The 20,066-nt window shown below is 49.8% G+C and overlaps 2 protein-coding genes across 2 annotated transcripts; one reads left to right on the forward strand and one right to left on the reverse strand.

Annotated features, from left to right (window-relative positions):
- Window positions 1–617: 617 nt before the first annotated feature.
- Window positions 618–2,140, reverse strand: LOC308240297 (melanoma-associated antigen 1-like; the record flags this gene model as incomplete). Its single annotated transcript, XM_080653187.1, has 3 exons — window positions 618–1,367; window positions 1,437–1,604; window positions 2,108–2,140. 3 exons carry the CDS (start codon window positions 2,138–2,140, stop codon window positions 618–620), a joined length of 951 nt encoding a protein of 316 aa, XP_080509313.1.
- Window positions 2,141–15,726: 13,586 nt separating this feature from the next.
- On the forward strand, window positions 15,727–16,341 carry LOC308240298 (melanoma-associated antigen 10-like; the record flags this gene model as incomplete). Its single annotated transcript, XM_080653188.1, has 1 exon — window positions 15,727–16,341. One exon carries the CDS (start codon window positions 15,727–15,729, stop codon window positions 16,339–16,341), a length of 615 nt encoding a protein of 204 aa, XP_080509314.1.
- Window positions 16,342–20,066: the final 3,725 nt, after the last annotated feature.

The following is a 20,066-nucleotide window of genomic DNA, read 5'->3' on the forward strand; positions in this document are numbered from 1 at the left end:
CATTTTCTTGAATGAACCAAGCAAATCCTAGGACCCTTATGTAGTTTGTTTCATAGAATGACACACAAGAATGGAAAAGAAGGAAGAATTAACAAGCTTTTTGCTTTTATTTCTCTATTTCTTGACTCCATAGATTGTATTGCTGAGTTCTTTCACATTTCCAAGAAAATCCTGTTCTAATGCCATGGTATCTAGTTCAGAATCCCAAACTATGGTGAAAGGTGTCCCAATTTGTGTTGCACAATAACAAAACTCTTACTTTCAAACTGGATAGTACAAATACATGTATGGTCAATATCATTCACAAAATTAGGTTCTGAAGCTTATGGAACCTTCTATGTAACTGGACACATTTAAAATTCCTAAAGGAAACAAGGATACATTACTAAATCATCACAGGAACCCACAGATGCTACAGCCCTTATTTCCCCAAATAGCCCTGGGCCTCACTACCTAGAACATTGACTGCCCTCTTCTCAAACAGACTAAAGAATTGTCCCCACATCATGTCAGACATGGGCCTGAAGTGTGCCTGACTGAAACTTGGCTCAGGCCTGCTCTTCCTCATCACTCAGAACCTCTTCAGACAGGGATGGGACAGAACTTGGATCCCTTCTCTAATACTTGAGTAAAAACTCAAGGACTTTCAACTTGGTGGTCTCAGCGTGCGCCCTGGGACCCCACAGGAACTCATAGCGTGCAGGATGGCTGTTGGGCACCTGCCGGTACTCCAGGTACTGTTCCTGCACCCAAACATTAGTGAGGAGCTCTCTAGGCTCCCCATAGATCCAATGCTCTTTCCCATCATGCAAGCCCCTTGCTTGCAGGGCTTTCCACACTTCCTCCTCAGGAACACAGTCACCCTCTGAGGCGATCAACCATAGAACTGTGACCAGGAGGCCAGTGTTGGGAAATCTGTGCCCATCGCCCACCATCCCATCATAGGTGAGGCCCAAGGTGGTGACCAGGACATAGGTGTGGGTGCTGGGGTCCACTTCCTTCACATCAATGCCAAAGACCAGCTGCATGCACTCAGAGGCTGCACCTAAGATCTCAGGGAAGTGGTCCTGGTGCTCTTTGATGACCCTGCTCAGCATTTCTGCCTTTGTTGTTGGCTCCCTGGTGCGATACTTCAGGAGCAGGAAAGCCAACAGGTATGCCTTCTTCAAATGCAGGGCGCCTTGGAGAGAGGACTCGGCCTCTTCAGGGCCCTCCCTGCTGCTTGGCCCCTCCTTATCTCGGCTGCTGGAGCCCTCACCTTCAGGTAGGCTACATGGAGAGGCTGCCATGGCAGCAGGGGGAAGGCAGGCACCCTGAGGGCTGTGGGGAGGACTTGCTGTCTCAGCAGCAGCCACCTCATCCAGGCTCTCTTGGAACAGGACCGAGAGGGAGGAAGAGACAGAGGAAGAGGGAGATATAGCCTCCTCCTCCTCTACCTCCTCAGGCCCAAGCAGCTGCACCACCACCGGGTTGAGGTTCTCCCTTGAGTCATGAAGGTCTTCCTCAGACGTGTAGAGCTCATTCCTCTGATGGTGACGCATGATGATGTGTGCTGGGACCGCGACAGCAGTTGGGCAGAAAGTGGCTAATGGAGACTCATGGGCCTGTGAGAGAGAGGGAATGTGAGGGGTCTCAGTTGGGAAATTCACTCTAGGGGGCTCTGACAAAGGCTAATTACAAGTCTCTTTTTCAGAAGTGCTTTTCCACATCACAGGTGTCTCTCCTCAGTGGCCTGTCCAGTAAGAGCCTGAAGGAGGAAGTGAGAAGGCTCCTCAGGGTGCAGCTGGCACAACCTAAGGTTCTGGGAAAGACAGTGTGGTGAGGTGGGATTGGGTACTGTGGGATCTCCTCTGTCCTGGATGGGGAATCCCCTCCATGCTCACTCAGCGTCACCACCTGTCCACTCCAGGACCTTCTCCTCCCCTAATGCTGGCCGGATACAAAATTCTCAGAACAAGGCTACACACCCCTGACACTCACCAGAAGGACTTGGGGTGGCCCCAAATCTGGAAACACCTGCCCAGAGTCTAACAGGTGTCACCAAGGAACAATAACTATACTCTATTGAGTCCATCTGTCCTGGGATGATGTCCCACTCAGTCCTTACCTTGTCACGCTGCAGGAACTGAAAAAACTCCATGTGTTGTCCTGTGACTACCCTCCTAAAGGAAAGGTCTCACCTCCATAGATGACTGAGGAGGAAGTGAGGGAAGCCAGGACACCCACAGATTCCAGGTCTCCCCATTCCTGACCAAAATGGCTGGGCAGGCCTGGGCTCCATGTGTCCTGGGGTCAGAGATCCCCTCACTCTTCATTGTGACTACCCTGTCAACTTGTGGAATCCTGCCTCAGCTGACCTTTGTCCAGACCCCCAGACAAAGCCCTCCTGGAAAGCACCAATCTGGAAATGAGAAGGGACTCAGCCTGACAGCATTGCCCAGGGTTTCTAGGGCTCAGAGTAGGGGCAGGCTGGATTTGTGTTGGGCCCTATCTTTCTCCCGGGGTTTGGGGTACACTCACTCCTCCCTCGGGGTCCTCATCTTCACTTTGGCAAGACCCGGGACTCTTGTCACTGTTGAGCGGATACCCTTTCTCAGATGACCGGACTTTGTCCACTCAGACCAAGGTCCTCACCTACCTGAGAGCCCCAAGAGACAGATGAGGAGGCATCACATTGCACAAACTCCAGGGGTAGCCTCAGGTGGCTACCATCTCCCCTCTCCACCCCCCCTGACCCCCCCACCCCGGGATCCCTGCCATCATCACAAAATGCTGGCAGCAGGGACTGGGTACTCTGTGCTGGTTGCATTCCCGGTGCCCCTGTAGGTTATTCATTTTTACTCCTGCCAGGGCCGGCCCTACCTCCATGCCTCCTACCTGGGATACTCTATCTCCCCCGCTTAGAGAAAGACCCCACCTCACCGAGGACTCCTCACTTTCCCACCCATGATAGAAAGGAGCGTGCCACTTAGGTCCACTGTTGTTCCTTTCAGGGTTGAGGACTGCGGACAGCTGGACTTTGTATCACCCCCCTCTTCTGAGAAGGGGGTGTGCATTGAGGCTTCACGGATTATCAGCACGTTCACACCGGGCAGATCCTGGGACTAGTCCCACTGCTGATCTTGGGTTAACTCTCAGACCTAGGTCCTCACTTCCCCAAGATTCTCCCATGCACATCCATGTGGCAACAGCAGGAATTTGCAACATCCAGTCCTTTCCGCCAGGGTCTTCCCGGGTCTGAGAACAGGGCAAGCTAGACACTGTCAAGTTCCTTCCCTTTGGAGTGGGGAGGCTTCACACCTTCCACCCTCTCAGGTGGACTACAATTTGCCTGGAATCAAGGCAAATTCTTGAGATACATCAGATCCTGGGACTCTTCTATGCTGACCAGATGTGGCCCCCTCTACTGACATGAAATTGGCCCTCAAGCCTCACTGCCCTGAGAGCCCAAGGCAGAAGTAAGGGTGCACCACCTGAGGCTACCCCTGCCTACGGACTTCAGGCATCACAGAGGCAGGGCTGATTTCAGTGGGAACACTGTCTGTGGCACAAACCCCTCAGAGACCTTGAGATATCCACATTTTTTTCCTGGCAGAGATTCCATCTATTCCTTCTCCTAATGGGAGGATGCATCCTGCAGGCCAAGGCCCTCTTATCCTCCCAGCACTGAGTATTCTGGGGCCCAGGGTCACCTCTTGGTCTCTCAGTGTCCTCAACTTGACAGCAGCAGGACATGGTATCCCCCACCCCTGCTGCCTGTAGCCCTGCTCCTTTATCCAACCCCCAGTGTCTCTCAGACCCAGATGCAGAACTCACAAAGCACAATGTGCGAGATCACCCCTCCCCACCCCCAGGAGGCCTGCTGGACAGACACTGTTCTGGGGTCCAGGTCCCCAATCTCACTCAGGGTCCCCACACTGACTCCGGGTAAGTCCCAGACACCCTCTGCCGACCTGAGACTCTGCCATGACACGGAGCTCCCCCCAGTGTCTCAACCCAGAATATGTGGAAGTCAGTCCTCGCCGCTGGTGGTCACCCCGCACCTTGGGGCTTCCAGGACTGACTGTTCTGGAGCCCAGAGTCACCTTGTCTTCCCCCACGTCCCTCACCATGCGGCCTGCAGGTCCTGGGACCCTCCCTCTGTGAACAGGGAGGGCAGACCCCAAGATGGAGGCCCTCAACCCCGAGACCCCAGGGGAGGTCTGTGAGCCTCACACTTCACGGCTCCCGGCAGGGGTTGAACTAGATCCCAGGGGACCTCCGTCTGGTCCTCACCCTGATTCCAGGCAGAGTCTGGGCCCCGCCCGAGCCGACCTGAGGTTGCCCCCCTCAGCGCTTGTCCTTGACCGCCTCCTCCCCCCGCCCCTCCCATTCTCTGAGGAGGTGGGCGAGGGGTGCAGGAAATACTTCTCAAACACCCCACGGCAGACTCTCAGTGCTGACGGCAGGGTCACCCTGGGTCCCGGGGCCTCAGTCGTCCCTCAGGGTCATACCTGGGCTCCTTCCCTCTACAGACCCGAAGCCGGCCTCCCAGACATGGCGCTCTCCTCTCTCAGACTTCCCCGCGGGAAGTCAGTGGGCGGAACTTCCGGACGGGCTTTCTGGGGTCCCCGGGGCCTGAGAGCAGGGGCAGAGATCGGATCTAGAGGCCCGGGAGTGGTGACTCTGTTCCCCTCCCGCACCTGACAACACCAGGGCCCCTGCCCTCTGCGGACCCAAGTCTGTGTCCTCAGACCTCTGCTCTAACTCCCCCGATTCCCCAGGCCTGTGCAGGCATATGCTCAGCCTGAGAGCCCCACCCAGGGTCCCGTAGAGCTGACAGGAACACCAGGAGATGGATTCTCTAGTGCCCTCTGTTCTGAAGCCAGTGGACCCCAAAGTCCTCACTCAGGAGCGCCTCACACCCCTTGCAGAGACCTCTGCAATACCAGGATTGATGCTGGAGGGGGCGCTGTTGCACAGAGGGCAAGGGGAGGGGTAGAGAAGCCCCCCTTCTCATGGGGTTTTTCACCATCTCAGATGGTCCTGTGGAAACTGAGGGTTCTAAAACTGCTACTAAAGATGCTGAGCAGCAGCAGGGATTTGGGGGGGTGTGACATTGTGGTTGTCTGTCTACATGTCCCTTGTGCAATGCAGGTGTTTTCACTTTTAATCCTCATTCTTAGACATACATTCTACCTAGTTTGTGTACAGTCCTTAAATATATACAACATAAATACAGGTTACATGTGCTTATATACCCACATATATATGTGTCCTGTACCTAAATGTGTGTGTGTATATATATATATGCTAAGAACATATGCATTTATGTGGATATGTCTATATAATACTAGTAGCCCATTGAGTGATATCGTGCACAGTAGGCTGCCCACCGCTTCCATGGAAGCCTCTGGAACAGCAGCTCACCACTGGGATCCGAGCTGCTTCCATGGGAGCTGTGTGACTTCTGTGGTAGCTGGGAGGGATCTGCGCTGATTCTGCGGGAGGCAGGAGGGAGGCGTGCTGCTTCCATGGGAGGTGGGCCTGCAGTGTCCTCTCCCAGCCTGTGTTTGGACACGGAGGCTATGGGCGGGCCCTTTTGTCTCCTAGAGGCCCCGGCTGCTCCAGGCCCACTGCACAGAGGTCCCCCGAGGGGCCGAGGCAGAACAATTTCTTCTTCGCCAAGGTGATGAAGCAAGCATTCTGCCAGGCTGCTCACGCTGACTGCTGTCAGTGGCCGCCCCCATAGGACTTGGGGACTCCAGCGGGGCTGACGGGACTGGGCACCGCCATCTTGTGGCTATGTGCACTGCCATCTTTGTGACGCAACGATGGTTAATTTGCATATTACCCTTTTATTAGATAGGATACTATCCAAGGTATTTTATGAGAGAACACCTACACTTAACATACATGATTTATTCTGGTACTCACTATTCTAATTTTGTCTGTTCTTTATATACTATTGAGATATTTTTGAAAAGCCAGCACTAACCCACCAAGATAGTTGTCAGGTTATTATAATAATGGAATCTGAATAACATGCCTCAAATGTCCCAGCTTTTCCAAGGCAGTGGTATTCCCCCAAGGTTACTGGCACTTGTGGTCTGAATGCCCCAGATATGAGCCAAGCTATAGAGCATACATTTAAAATCTTTCTTCCGACCTTCCTTGTCATCTGTGTCATACAGCCTAGGGCCCTCCCAACTTCCCTACTCCCCCATACTCCCACCCCAGACACAAGTGCTAGCTCGTCACAATTTTCAGTTTCCCTTAGGGTCTGTTCAAATTTTATTGCTCAGATACTGTGGTTCATATTGTGTTTCTTTTAAAACTTAATTTTTTAAAACGCTTTTAGATGGCAGAGAAAAATAGAGCTGATGGTACAGAGATATCCTAGTAAGCCACTGCTCCCTCCCATGTATAACGCCAACCCATTATCAATGTCCCAAACCAGAGTGGTAAGGTTTTAACAACAGATGTGCCTACGCAGATACAGCACCATTAACATGGGATAAATACTTATGGAGTTGCTGCATCATATGTTACAATTATGTTTACCATTATATGAAACTGCCTGACCATACATACAGCTTCCAATGTGGCTGTACTATTTCACTTTCCCACAGGTAATGAATGCAAGTTCCTGCTATTCCACATCCTTGACAGCATTTGGTGTTGTCACTGTACCAGATTTTGGCCATTGTCATAGGTGTTTATTTATTGGGGAGGCGGGGGCCTGATCAAACCTTAAGACGGCTATTGTCAAGTGCGGAAAAGGCACAAGCAGACCTTTTAAAAGTTTCACTCAAAGCATCTTGAGCCTCCATAACCACGTGAGACAATTCCTTATTAGAACTCTATGTTTACATGGTTGGGTTCAGTTTCTCAAACAACTGAGACTCGTCCCCCCTCCCTGACACTCTTGTCCTCCTGATCAGGATGTGCCTTTTGTGGAAGGAAAGGGAAGGCATTGCTGGATTCTGGGAGGCCCAGGTAGGTGGAGAAAAGAGGGGAAAGATCTCCCTCTGAGGGGGTCTTTCAAGCAAAGTCGGGCACTCCCATCTTCACTCTATTACTCTGCTCTCAGGGGCCTTAATCACTTGACTCTGGGCAAGGCCCGGGTCTATCGGTGTGAAAACCACAGGCAGGCAGAAAATATTTTAAGTCCCATATATCATGAGGGACTTGTGTCCAAATAAATAAAAATATTTACTACGTGATGGAAATTAACAAGCCCATACAAATATATAACTGATTTAAGGACACTTCACCAAACAGGATATATAGATCACACACTAAAGAAAATAAAAATCACCCATAAACATGCTCAGCATCATTTTTCATTATGAAAATGAAAATGTAAACTACAAAAAATAATCAACTGCAAACCTATCACAATGGCCAGAGTCCTCAAACCTGAAAGTGCCAAATTTGGGAGAGGATGAGGAACTCTCCTTCGCTGTTAATAGGGAAGAAAATGTTACAGCCACTTTAGAAGACAGTTTGGCAGATTCTTATAAAGTCAAACATGGACTTGCCATTAGATTCAGAATCCGTAATTGTCAGTTTTATCAAGTGAATTTGGGGTCCATAAGAAAACACCAAAACGATGCATGATTAGAGCAGTTTGATTCATAATGGCCAACCAAGTCTTCCTTCAACAGGCGAATTCATTAATAAACTTGGATACAGCCACACACTGAAACTTGGATTCAAAGCTGAAGCCACCCTCAGATGTTCCAGAAAAAAGAAAGGTTCAAAGGGCAGTCCTATCAAATGGTCAGGGAGAACTCATCAGAATCTTATGCTGACTGTTCCAAAGCATACAAAAAGATGGGCAATTGTACAACTCATCCTCCCATGCTACCTTTCTTTTATTCAAAATCTTGAGGAATTCTCACAAACAGAACTTTTGGAACAAGTTCATTCACATAGCATACAATAGCCTCTATATATTAATGGCATATTCAAATCAATAGTGCATTAAATGACCACGTACCCTATCAGTCTATATCCAAAGAATAGAAATTGTATTTAATGTTATAAAAATTCTATTGGAACTCCATGCATATGAAATATAATAGAAAATTTTTTGTCAATCACTACAGAGAGAGAGCCTTGAAAAAAAAACAACACTTTAATATCAGTTCAGGGGAAAAACATTGAACAAACTCAGCCAAAAGGAAATTTCCATTTCCTAAAATTTAGAACAACCTACTTAAGTGTGAAACATTAAAAGTATTTCCATTAATGGTAGGGACAAGTCAGAGTTGCGGGCTGTGGGTATAAAAATAAATACGAGGTATGAATATGGAAAATAAACACATAGTATCTGTTGATAATATGATCATCTATCTAGAAAATTCAGAAATGGAGATCTGGATTATCAAATGCATAATAAACTGTATGGAAGATGACCATAGCCATAACAATACCTTCCCACACAAAGCAATAACTAATAAGAACATACAATACAAAAATTTCATTGACCACAGCTATAAAAGCCAAAACTTAACCAAGAAGTATCCTAATTGAAAATGAGTCAACTAAAAATTATACTGAGAGATTCAGGTTAAAGAAAAAGAAGCGCCAAACAAATGGAGCAGTTCCCATATTCACTCATGGGAAACACAATATTGCAAATATGTCGATTCTGTTTAAAATTTTTACAGACTTAGTGCTATACAGGTTGTTGCCCAAATAACAATTAGGCTTGGACTGCTGACTTCTGCTCCCTAAATAAAAGGAGGGGAATTATTGAAGAAAGAGGTTGCAAGGCACGGGCTGGGCAGGATTCAACAATAAAATCTAAACAACAAAATATGAGCAAGCCCCTCGGGGAGACAACACTGCTGAGCTGGCACTTGTGGTTCAGGTGGTTGTGTGGGGGAGCTGGGAAGTGGTTGAGGACTGGCCTTTCAAAAATTATGGTTTCAATAGAATATAAAGAATAGACTAGGAGTAGAAAAGCAAGTGTCAGAGTAAATCATGCATAGTAAGATTAGGTAAGATTTCATAAAATAACTTGTCTAGTACATGTAAATACATAGGACATAGACATGCATGTGTGTGTGTGTGTGTGTGTGTATTTATGTATATGGTATGGGCATGTATGGATATGTAAACAAACCTGATCAACATTTAGGCTATATGTGTACACATACACAATATATGCAGATTTATACTTATATATATACATAATAAACATGTATGCATAAATAAAATGTATACAAACTAGGTAGAGTTGTAAAACGTAATAATTACTATGAATGAAGATCAAAAGGGAAAAAGCCTGCAACGACAAGCAAAGGTAGACAGATAACCCCAAACCGCAGGCCCTCTCCAAATCCCTACTACAGATCAGCGACTTTAATGAAAATGAAACATTTAGAACACAAGGTTTCCAACGTGTCAGCCTGTCTGGTGAAGAGACACCATGGGAAGTGGGGGAGGGGAGGCAGTCAGGGTCTGCTGCTCCCCAGGGACCTTGGCTGTGCAGCGCCCCCTCTAGCAACTGCGATGTGACCACAGTGGTCTACGCCAGGGTTGTGAGGACCCTCCAAGTAAGCACTGAGGGCTCTACCCGCCCCACAACAGAGGGACCACCCCGGAACCCAGCTCTGGTGCTCCTGTCAGATCGGGGGTACCTCAGGCAGAGTTGTCAGGCTGTGCACTCCCGCCCCACCTCCTAGAGGGACCTGGGGGAGGCGACACTTGGCCTGAGGGGCACAGACCCAGGTCAGCACAGGGTGGGGTCCCAGGCCATCCAGCCCAGGTGGGGACCAGACGGTGCTGCTGGGCATACTGGGAGCGGAACCCCAGCCCTGTTAGAAGTCCTCCACTACCCCAGAATTGTTTTCCGGAAGTGATGTCATTGACTTCCGCCTGAGAAGCCTGAGGGAGCTGAGCGCCATCTTTAGAAGGCCGGCTTCGGGCCTGTAGAGGGGACAACCGCTGAGGGGGGCAATCTCAGGTCGGCAGAGCCCAGACTCTGCCTGGAATCAGGGTGAGGACCAGACGGAGGTCCCCTGGGATCTAGTTAAGCCCCTGCCGGGAGCCCTGGGGAGTGAGGCCCAAAGACCTCCATTCGGGTCTCGGGGTTGAGGGCCGCCTTGTGAGGGTCCCGCCTCCCGGTTCACAGAGGGAGGGTCCCAGGACCTGCAGGCCTCATGGTGAGGGCCGTGGGGGAAAACAAGGTGACTCTGGGCCCCAGAGCAGTCAGTCCTGGGAGCCCTAAGGTGTGGGGTGACCACCAGCGGCGAGGACTGACTTCCCATCTTCCAGGTTGAGACACTCTTGGGGCTTCGTGTCATGGCCGAGTCTCAGGTCCGCAGAGGGTGTCCAGGACGTGGCCGGAGTCAGTGTGGGGACCCTGAGGGAGATTGGGGGCCCTGGACCCCAGAACAGTGTCCATCAGGCAGGCATCCTGGGGGTGGGGGAGGGGTGATCTCACACATTGTGCTTTGTGAGTTCTGCATTCGGTCTGAGAGACACTGGGGGTTTGGTAGGAGGAGCGGGGCTTCAGGCAACAGAGGGGAGACCCCAGGTCCTGTTGCTGTCAAGTTGAGGACCCTGAGGGAGATTGGGGAGGCCTGCACCCCATAACAGGGTCCTTGTGGCAGGCCTCCTGAGGGTGGGGGAGGGGTGATCTTGCACATTGTGCTTTGTGAGTTCTGCATTCGGTCTGAGATACAATGGGGGTGTGGTAGGAGGAACAGGGCTTCAGGCAGCAGAGGGGGTCCCCAGGTGCTGGTGCTGTCAAGTTGAGGACACTGAGGGAGATCGGGGAGCCTTGGACCCCAGAACAGGGTCCATGTGGCAGGCCTCCTGGGGGTGGGGGAGGGGTGATCTCACACATTGTGCTTTGTGATTTCTGCATTCGGTCTGAGATACACTGGGGGTTTCATAGAAGGAGCAGGGCTTCAGACAGCAGAGGGGGGACCCAGATCCTGCTGCTGTCAAGTTGAGAACCCTGAAGAAGATTAGGGGACCCTGGACACCAAAATCATCAGTCCAGGGAGGACGAGTGGGTGGGGTGACTACAGGGTGGGGTGACCTCTGCATCAGGTCTGAGAGACTCTGAGGTTCGGTGTAAGGAGCAGAGCCACAGGTCCGCTGAAGGAGAATAGACAGGACCCTGGACCCCACAATGTAGGGGACCCCATAAAAGCTCTCCCCTGCTACAAGCCATGGGAGCCCCCATAGCAGATGACTCCTTCATTTGTTTCCTGACTTCGGCATGCAGGTCTGAGATACGCTGGGGTTCACTGTAAGGAGCACAGCCACAGGACGACTGAGGGCACCCTGGACCCACAACTAGGAGACCCCATAAAAACCTACCTTGCTATCATCCTTAGGATGTTCCCTGGTAAAATATCAAGTGCAGAGAGTCCTGACTCCTGTATCCAGGACTGAGTGAGACTCAGGACTTGGTATAAGGTGTAGGGAATCACACTTCTAGGAATATATCCAAAAAAAACGGAAAGAATGTATGCACCCCTATGTTCATGGTGGCACAATTTAGAATAGCTAAGATCTGGAAACAGCCCAAGTGCCCATCAGTAAATGATTTCATGAAAAAGCTGTGGTACATTTATACCATGGAATACTATGCAGCAGTATAAAAGGAAGGCTGTCTTACCCTTTGAGACAGCATGGAGGGACCTGGAGGGTATCATGCTAAGTAAAATAAGCCAGTCAGAGGAAGATAAATATCACATCATTGCACTCATATGTGGAATCTAAGTTACAAAGTAAACTGATGAACAAATAGATACCCACAGATGCAAGCATAAAACAGATTGGGAAAACTCAGAGAGAAGTTGGGGATGGTGGGAAGTAATCAACCAAGGACCTTGTATGCATATATGCAGGGCCCATGGATACAGACAATTGGGTGGTGAGGTTGGGGGTCAGAGGACAGGGTAGGCTGAAGGGGGTCATGTGTAATCTATAAAAATAAAAGCAAAATATGCTAATTAGACCAGACATCCTTGAGGACGACCTTCCGGTGGAAGCCAGGGCTGGCAGGGAAGACAGGTCCAGGGTGACAGAGGGAAGCTGGTGACGGCAGCCAGGGGTAGGAAAGCCTACTCTTGCACAAATTTCATGCATCAGGCCTCTAGTATTTTCAATAATAAAGAATTATTAAAACATTAAAAAAACAGTGTAGGGAATCAGGTCCACAGAGGAGAGGGCAGAAGTACTGCCCGGACCCAAGTGGCATTTGATGCCTTCAAATCAGGGTCCAGGAGCCTGTCGGATTTCATATAACAAACAAGCCCCAGGTCCGCAGAGGAAGGAACCAAGACCTGCCAGGGTCAAGGTGAGGACCCTGTGTCAGGACTGCGGGGACCCAGACTTCCAATGTAGGGGCCGCACAGAACCCCACCTTGCTCTCAGGCTTGGAAGGCCCCAGGGAGGGTGACCGCATGTGGTGTCTCCTGACTTCAGCATTCAGGTCTGAGTGAGAGTGGAAACTTGATAAAAAGTGTAGGGCCTCAGTTCCACAGATGGGATGCAGAGGCAGTGCCCAGAGTCAAGGTGCTTTTCCTGGCTTCTGCATCCAGGTCTGACAGGCTCTGGGGTTTGGTGTAAGGAGCAGGGTCTCAGATGGGCAGAGGGAAGGGTCAAGGAGTACCCCAAAGGAGGACTGAGGAATCCAGGAACCGTAAGCAGAGGGGAGTCCACAGAAGTCTGCCCTGCTGAAACTCTTGGGAGGCACTGTGGTGGATGACCGTGCAGAGAGGAACCACAGAAGCCCAGACCTGATGTCCGCCCTGGGAATTCAGGGGGAACAATATATGCAGCAGAGGGAAGGACCCGGGTCTTGCCCAGAGTCAAGGTGAACATGCAAAGGAAGACTGAGGGACCCGGGACCCCACAACAGAGATGCCCCATGTTACCCCTACTGTGAACCCTGGGGGGCCGCCAGTCGATGACCACATGCTTTCTTCCTGACTTGGGCATCTTAGGTTGACAGGAGGTTCCAGCTCCAGCCAAGAGACATGGTGAGGATCCTGCGGGAAGAAGAGGGGACTCCACCCCCTGAGGGCTGAGAAGTCAGGCTCCAGGAGGCAAAAGGAGGGCTGCAGGGCTCTCCCAGGATACGAGGTAAGGACCTGAGTTAGGGCTCAGGAAGCCCCCTAGCACACCTTGAAGTATGCCTGAGGTTTGGCCAGTGCCATAAGTGTCCCCATTGTGCCTGTTCCTGCCAGCAGCACCTGGAAGCCTCATGCTAGGCCTGTGGATTTGGGTTGTTTCTAGACTTCTACCTTAGGAGTGGCAAACGGAGGTGAGGACATTGTCCTGAAGGTGCTGGATTCAGAACAACAATGGGAGGTGTCCCAGGCAATGCTGGTAATCAAAGTGTGGGTCTTGAGGCAGGATGATAGTACCTCACAACCAGTAAAAAATAGGGACTAGCTGGCATAAGCTCTGCTGGCACAACTGGGTCACTCGGGCATGATAGTCAATGTGGTGTGTCCTCAAGTCCACCTTGGAGGTCTCAGAGAGATGGTGGACATGGCCTGCTGTATTCATTCTCCGTTCAGCAGAAGGGAAAGGTCCCAGGCACTCCACGAGTGAACATGGGTAGCTTGGGCAGGAAGGAGGATACCACACTCCAGACAATGGGTGCCCTGAACACAATCTGTGCTGCTGGCATCCCTGGGAAAAGGCCTGGCATGGGTCTGCAGAGGTGGTTCCTCCTCACGTTTGTCTCAGAGCACTCAGGAAGGACAGGGCCAGGGTCAGAGGGGATGGCTTCAGTTCATGAAAAGAGGAGCTGAGGCTGTGGAAGGGTCCTAATGGTCTGAGTGCTTTCTGTGGAAAACTGCAGCTATGTGCTCCCTGAGAAAACAAGAGAGCCCTCAGCATCAGGGAGTGTCCTGTCCTCAGCATGCAGATTCCCCGGGCAGTGTACCTGGGTGTGACATGCTCTCACTTTCCAAATGCCTGCTCCTCGTGAGCATGCTCATTGAGGACAGATATTCAGGGTGAAATCGGGTCAACTGGATTCAGATCCAGGCCTAGCCAGGAAGAAAGGCAAGTACCTTGAGGCCAGACTAAGGGAACTCTGTACCTGGAACAGACAGGCCCAGGCCCTGGTGTCAGTTGTGTGGGAACTGGGCAGGGGTACGGGCAGATGGAGCACCTGTTCACTTTTGTCTCAGATCTCTCAGGAAGGTGAGGACCTTGGTGTGAGACCACACGTCGGGTCATCCCCTTGGTCCACATTTTGTCAACAGAGAGGAGTCCCAGATCCTGCCAGGAATCAAGGTGAGCACTGAGGGGAACCAGAACACATGCGAACCCAGACCTACCCTGACTCTTCTGTCAGCAGTGAGAAAACTCAGAATAGTGCTTGGGTTAGTTCGGCTTACTTCCTACTCCTGTATCTAAGGGAGGTGAAGCCTAAGTCTGAGCAGATTGGGCTCAGTCAGCAGAGAGAGTTGTCTGAAACCCTGCAGTGTGCTATGGTGAGAAATGATCAGAGGCTTATCCCAGGATAGATGGACCCAAATCTTCAGTCACCCCTTCTTGATCCTCTGGGAGAGGGACCACATATGGGGACCCCTCAGTTTCTTCACTGAAGTGTCAGGTGTGTGTGGTCTTGTTCTGGGTTAGCCTCTGGCCAGCAGAAGGCAGTGAAGGGCCAGACCCTGACAGGAGAAAGGTGAAGGTCCTACTTGTGCAATGAGGAAACTTCCACCCACAACAGAGGGGACCCCACAGAGTTCTGCTAACACTCCTGTCAGCACTGGGGTCCCATTACAGTCCTTGCCATGTACATGCTGAGGTGGCCCTTTGTTCCCTCTAGCAGAGCCCGCGGATTGGAAGAGGTGAAGGCCTTGGTCTACGCTACATATTCTCAGGTCACAGAGCAGCAGAAGGCCAGGAAGTGCTAGGAATTAAGGTGAGGTTCCAACCATGAATATGTCCCCACGGGCTCCCCCACCCATGTCAGAGGGGACCCCACACCCCACCATTGCCTGACACCTCCACACCCCACCATCAGTTACAGAACCCTGTGCTGTGCCTTCTATACCCTGAGCAGTCATGTCACTTCCAACTTCAGGTTCTTAGTGGGCAGGCTGGTCAGGAGTGAACCCCGTGAGGCCCATGTACACCCCTAAAGGAGAGACCTATAAGTCACCTTTGTCAGAGCCGCCTAGGGTGTGTTTCTCTGCTCATGCCTCTTACACTCCCCCTCTCCCCCAGGCCCGTGGGTCTAAATCGCCCATCTTCTGCCCACACTCGGTCACTGTCTCAGCACGAGTCATCATGCCTGGCCATCATATGAGTGAGCTCGGCAAGCTTGAGGAAGACCATCAGGACCCAAGGGAGATGCCCGACCTTGTGGCAGAGGAGCTGTTCTGGGCTATGCAGGAGGAGGAGGCTGAGGTCGAGGAGGAGGAGAAAGAGGAGGAGGAGGAGGAGGAGGAGGAGGAGGAGGAGGAGGAGGAGGAGGAGGCGGAGGCCGTGTCTCTCCTCTCCTCTCTGTCTTCCTCCCCCTCAGTCCTGTTTATAGACTGCCTAGAGGAGGTGTCTGCTGCTGAGACACCAAGTTTACCCCAGTGTGCTCAAGGTGCCTGCTCCTTCCCCCATGCATTGGTAGCCTTTCCATGGAGCCAATCTGAAGATGAGAGCTCCAACAGCCACGAGGAGGAGGATCCAAACACTGAGGGAGGCCCTGAAGATGATGCCAATTCACGGCTCCAAAAAGCACTGCATTCAAAGATGATGGAAATGGTGGAGTTCCTGCTCCTGAAGTATCGTGCAAAGGAGCCAACCACAAAGGCAGAAATGCTGAGTAGTGTCATCAAAGAGCACCATGTCCACTTCCCTGAGATCTTCAGTGCAGCCACTGAGGTCATGAAGCTGGTCTTTGGTATTGATGTGAAGCAAGTGGGCCCCAGTGCACACACCTATGTCCTGGCCACCTCCTTGGGGCTCACCTATCATGGGATAATGAGCGATGGGCATAGATTTCCTAACACTGGCCTCCTGGTCACACTTCTGTGGGTGATTGCTGCGGAGGGTGATTGTGCCCCTGAGGAGAAAGTCTGGGAAGCACTGAATGTTTTAGGGGTGCATGATGGGAAGGAGCATTGGATCTATGGGGAGCCCAGGGAGCTCATCACTAAAATTTGGGTGCAGGAACAATACGTGGTGTACCGCCAGGTCCCCAATAGCGATCCTGCACACTATGAGTTCCTGTGGGGTCCCAGGGCTCACGCTGAGACCACCACATCGAAAGCCCTCGAGTTTGTGCTCAGGATTAATGATGGGGATCCCTGTTCCCTCCCTTCCCTGCCTGAAGGACGTGAGTGTAATGAGAACCACTATGCCTGAGCCAGAGTTGCACCCAGGCACTTTTCAGGCCCATGTGTATTAACTTCATTTGCTGGGCATAAAGTGCGTTCCATTTTCAACTCTGTGTTTGAGGAGAAAGCACTAGTGAGGCCCAGGGAATGGTTTGGGCTCCTACGATGATGGAGAAATTTTTGCTTTATTACTTTGTGAATTTTTAAGGAAATTTTCTAATGTTCCTTTTCATAGAAGTTTTCATAAGCTTTTAGCATGTAAGTTTGTAAATGACATTGGTCACATGTATATTTGTACATGTCCAGCTTAAGAGTAAGAGATTTGCTACTGTGTAACGCAAATTGGGACACTTCCCATCCTCCTTTGTGATCCCAAACTAGATAACATGGCATAAGAGTATTTCCTTGGAAATGTGAAAGACTTCAGCAGTACAATCAATGGAGTTAAGAAGTAGAAAAATAAAAGCAAAAGGTTATTCATTTTTGCTTCTTATCTCTTCTCGTCTATCTTTCCATGAAACAACTTATCTAAGGATCCTTGGTACTGGCAAGAACGTGGAGGGATTTCATCTGAATAAAGATGACCCCTGCTCAGTGGTTCATTTAATCCCCAGATATTCACTGAGCCTATGTCCTCTGGAAGGCCCTGTGTTAGTAGTGGGGACACCAACATAAGCAGGGCACACCCACCCACAGGATGATAGTGTAGGAGCTGAAGTCATATAAGGAATGGGTTAGGTGTCCCCTAAATCCTACAGAACAAGTAACAGAACAGATGAGATGGTGGGCCTCCAGGGAACAGCACTCAACTGTGCATGGCCTGAGCCAAGGTATTTGGGAAACTGTGATTCTCCCTGTGGGGGTTGATTGTAAGGTAGCTGGGGGTGGCAGCGGCACATTGTGTGTCTTGGGTGTGAGAAGGAAGTTTCCTGACAAGTTCCTTTGGGATCATGGATAAACCAGAGGGAAATCTCCACCTGGTTAGGAAGGGTGGTTTCCTGCACGCAGTCTCAGTGCCATTGGATAGTATGATCACTAGGCATATTATACCCATCATCTGCACAGATTTCTACAGAAATACAGTTAATGGACCATGAGTAACAATGGCCTGGGAGAGCCACAGCCTACAGCCTAATTGGGATTGAATGTCAATGATCTTGAGTGTGATCTGGCCAATCATTATCAAGGTGTTGATTTTGGGTGGGGGTGAAATGAATGAAAGCATTTGTTTGGATGAAAGAGCAGCTTGGACTGAGGGTAAGAGTTGTTCCTAGATTCTCTTTCTAGCATATTTGTGTTGTGTCCAGCTGTGAAGGCTCCCCACACCTGAATTTCAGCATACATCCATGAAGTGGGTACATCCTCTTTGGACAATTGGGTGTTGTATTCCTTACTGAACTGCACATCCTCTAATATGACCTTCATAACAAACAAGTAATCACAGTGCCAGAGGCCAGAGTGGAAGTATCTGGGATAAAAATGATATTAGAAATAGGTGCCATTCTTCACAGTTCTAATCTCCACCAATCACTGTGTGTGGTACTTTACAAACACTCCACACTGTCCTGCATTCCCACAAGACAGGGTTAATCAGACCCATTTCCTTCACAGAGGAACAACCTGATACCCCTTGGGTAAGCTACTTTTCCCAGGATTACATGGCTAGTAAGTGGCATCGTGGAGTCTTGACCCCTTGCCCGAATTCATCAGGAGTCCATGATATTTCCTGCCTTTCTAGCCTGTGGCCCACCTTCTACCTCACAATTAATTTCTCCTCTCAGTATGAATGAACTCTTTCAGATGACAATTAGTATAACCCTGGAGCCCAGGCAAGAGCAGGCCTAAGGAAGGAAGGTGACACTGAGAATCAAGCATAATTTGGGGATTGTCTGAGGTTTATTGATATCTGAGTCTTCCCGGTGCCAGGATTTCTGCCTCGTCCCAGCATTTTCCCTCATCCCAGCATTTTCCCTCATGACAACAACCTTCCCCTGGTCTTCCCTTGGGTGCCCTCCTGTCCATCCCTGGATCATGGTCTGCTGAATTGGTGATGACTGCTGCCTCCTTTTAAGGCTGCAAAGAATCTCCTGCCCTCAACCTGACACACAGGTTCCCTACTCCCTTCAGAATTACTCTGCAATCCCTTACCTCACCCTCCATCCCATCTGAGAGCAATAGCCCTTTATTTATGTCCTATGAGGAGATAACTGTAAATACCAATATAGCTTATTAATTTTTATTTTATTGTTGACACTCTTACAAATATCTCCATTTTCCCTTCCTTAGGCCCTGTTCACACAGCACCTGACCTCCCCGCACCCTCTGGCCTCACCACATTGTCATCCGTGTCCATGATGTTCTTTGGCTAATCCCTTCAGTTAGTTTCATCCAGTCCCCCTCTCCCTCAGCCCCTCTGACAACTGTCAGTCTGTTCCATGTCTTCATGCCTGTATTTCTATTTTGTTTGTCAGATAATGTTGTTCATTGTATTCCACATATAAGTGAGATCATATAGTTTTTCTCTTTCTCTGATTGGCTTATTTCACTGAGTATAATAATCTCCAGGTCCATACATGCAGTCTCAAAAGGTAAGAATGCCTTCTCTTTTCCTGCCAGGTAGTATTCCATTATGTAAATACTAGAGGCCTGGTGCACAAAATTCGTGCACTCGCTCCCCATGGAGAGAAGGCCTAAGATGGCAGTCAGACATCCTAAGTGCTGCTGCAGAGGAGGGAGAGGCTCCCACCACCACTGCTATGCTCCCTTGGTGGGAGCGCACTGACCACCAGGGAGCAGCTCCTGCACTGAGCGTTTGCCCCTTGGTGGTCAGCGTGCATTATAGTGACTGGTTGTTTTACTTTTGGTCAATTTCCATATTAGCCTTTTATTATATAGGATACCACTGTTTATTTTATCCACTCTTCTACTGATGGGCATTTGCACTGTTTCCAGCTCTTGGCTATCCTATATAATAAAAGCCTAATATGAAAATCCACTGAACTGCAGTACAACCAGTCGCTATGATGTGCACTGACCACCAGGGGGCAGACGCTCTACACAGGAGCTGCTCCCCCCTCCCCACTCCGGGGTGGTCAGTGGACTCCCACAGGGGAGGACTGCTCAACCAGAAGCCAGACTCACAGCTGGAGTGACATATCGGCAAAAATATTGCTACATGTGATGTCAGATTTTATGGCCTCTGTTTTCTTCCAGGATTTTTATGGTTTCACGACTTACGTTTAAGTCTTTTATTCATTTTGAATGAATTCTTATGAATAGTATAAGTTGGTGGTTTTGATTCATTTTTTCACATCCAAGTTTCCCAACACCATTTACTATTGAAGAGACTGTCTTTACCCTATCGTATGCTGTTGCCTCTTTTGTCAAATATCAGTTCCCAATATAGGTGTGGGTTGATTCTTGGGCTCTCTGCTCTGTTCCATTGATCCATATACTTGCTCTTATATAAATACCAACTGTTTAGATTACAATGGCCTTGTAGCATAGCTTGATATCAGGTATTGTGAGTCCTATAACTTTGTTCTTCTTTCTCAAAAGGTCCTGAACATGGTGCCTAATAAAGACTGTCTGACTGGTGGCCACAGTAGTGACAGTTGAATTTCTGGGACCCAGCAGGCTTAGTTGAGGAAGGCCAGTTTCCTAATGGCTTTCTTCAACTCCACTGAAGTCAGCAGTAGGAATATTTCATCTTCAAAGGAAAAGATGAGCCTGATGTTCTAGATTCTTCGCCAC

This window comes from Plecotus auritus (genome assembly GCF_963455305.1).
Source record: "Plecotus auritus genome assembly, chromosome: X".
NCBI classification, from domain to species: Eukaryota; Metazoa; Chordata; class Mammalia; order Chiroptera; family Vespertilionidae; genus Plecotus; species Plecotus auritus.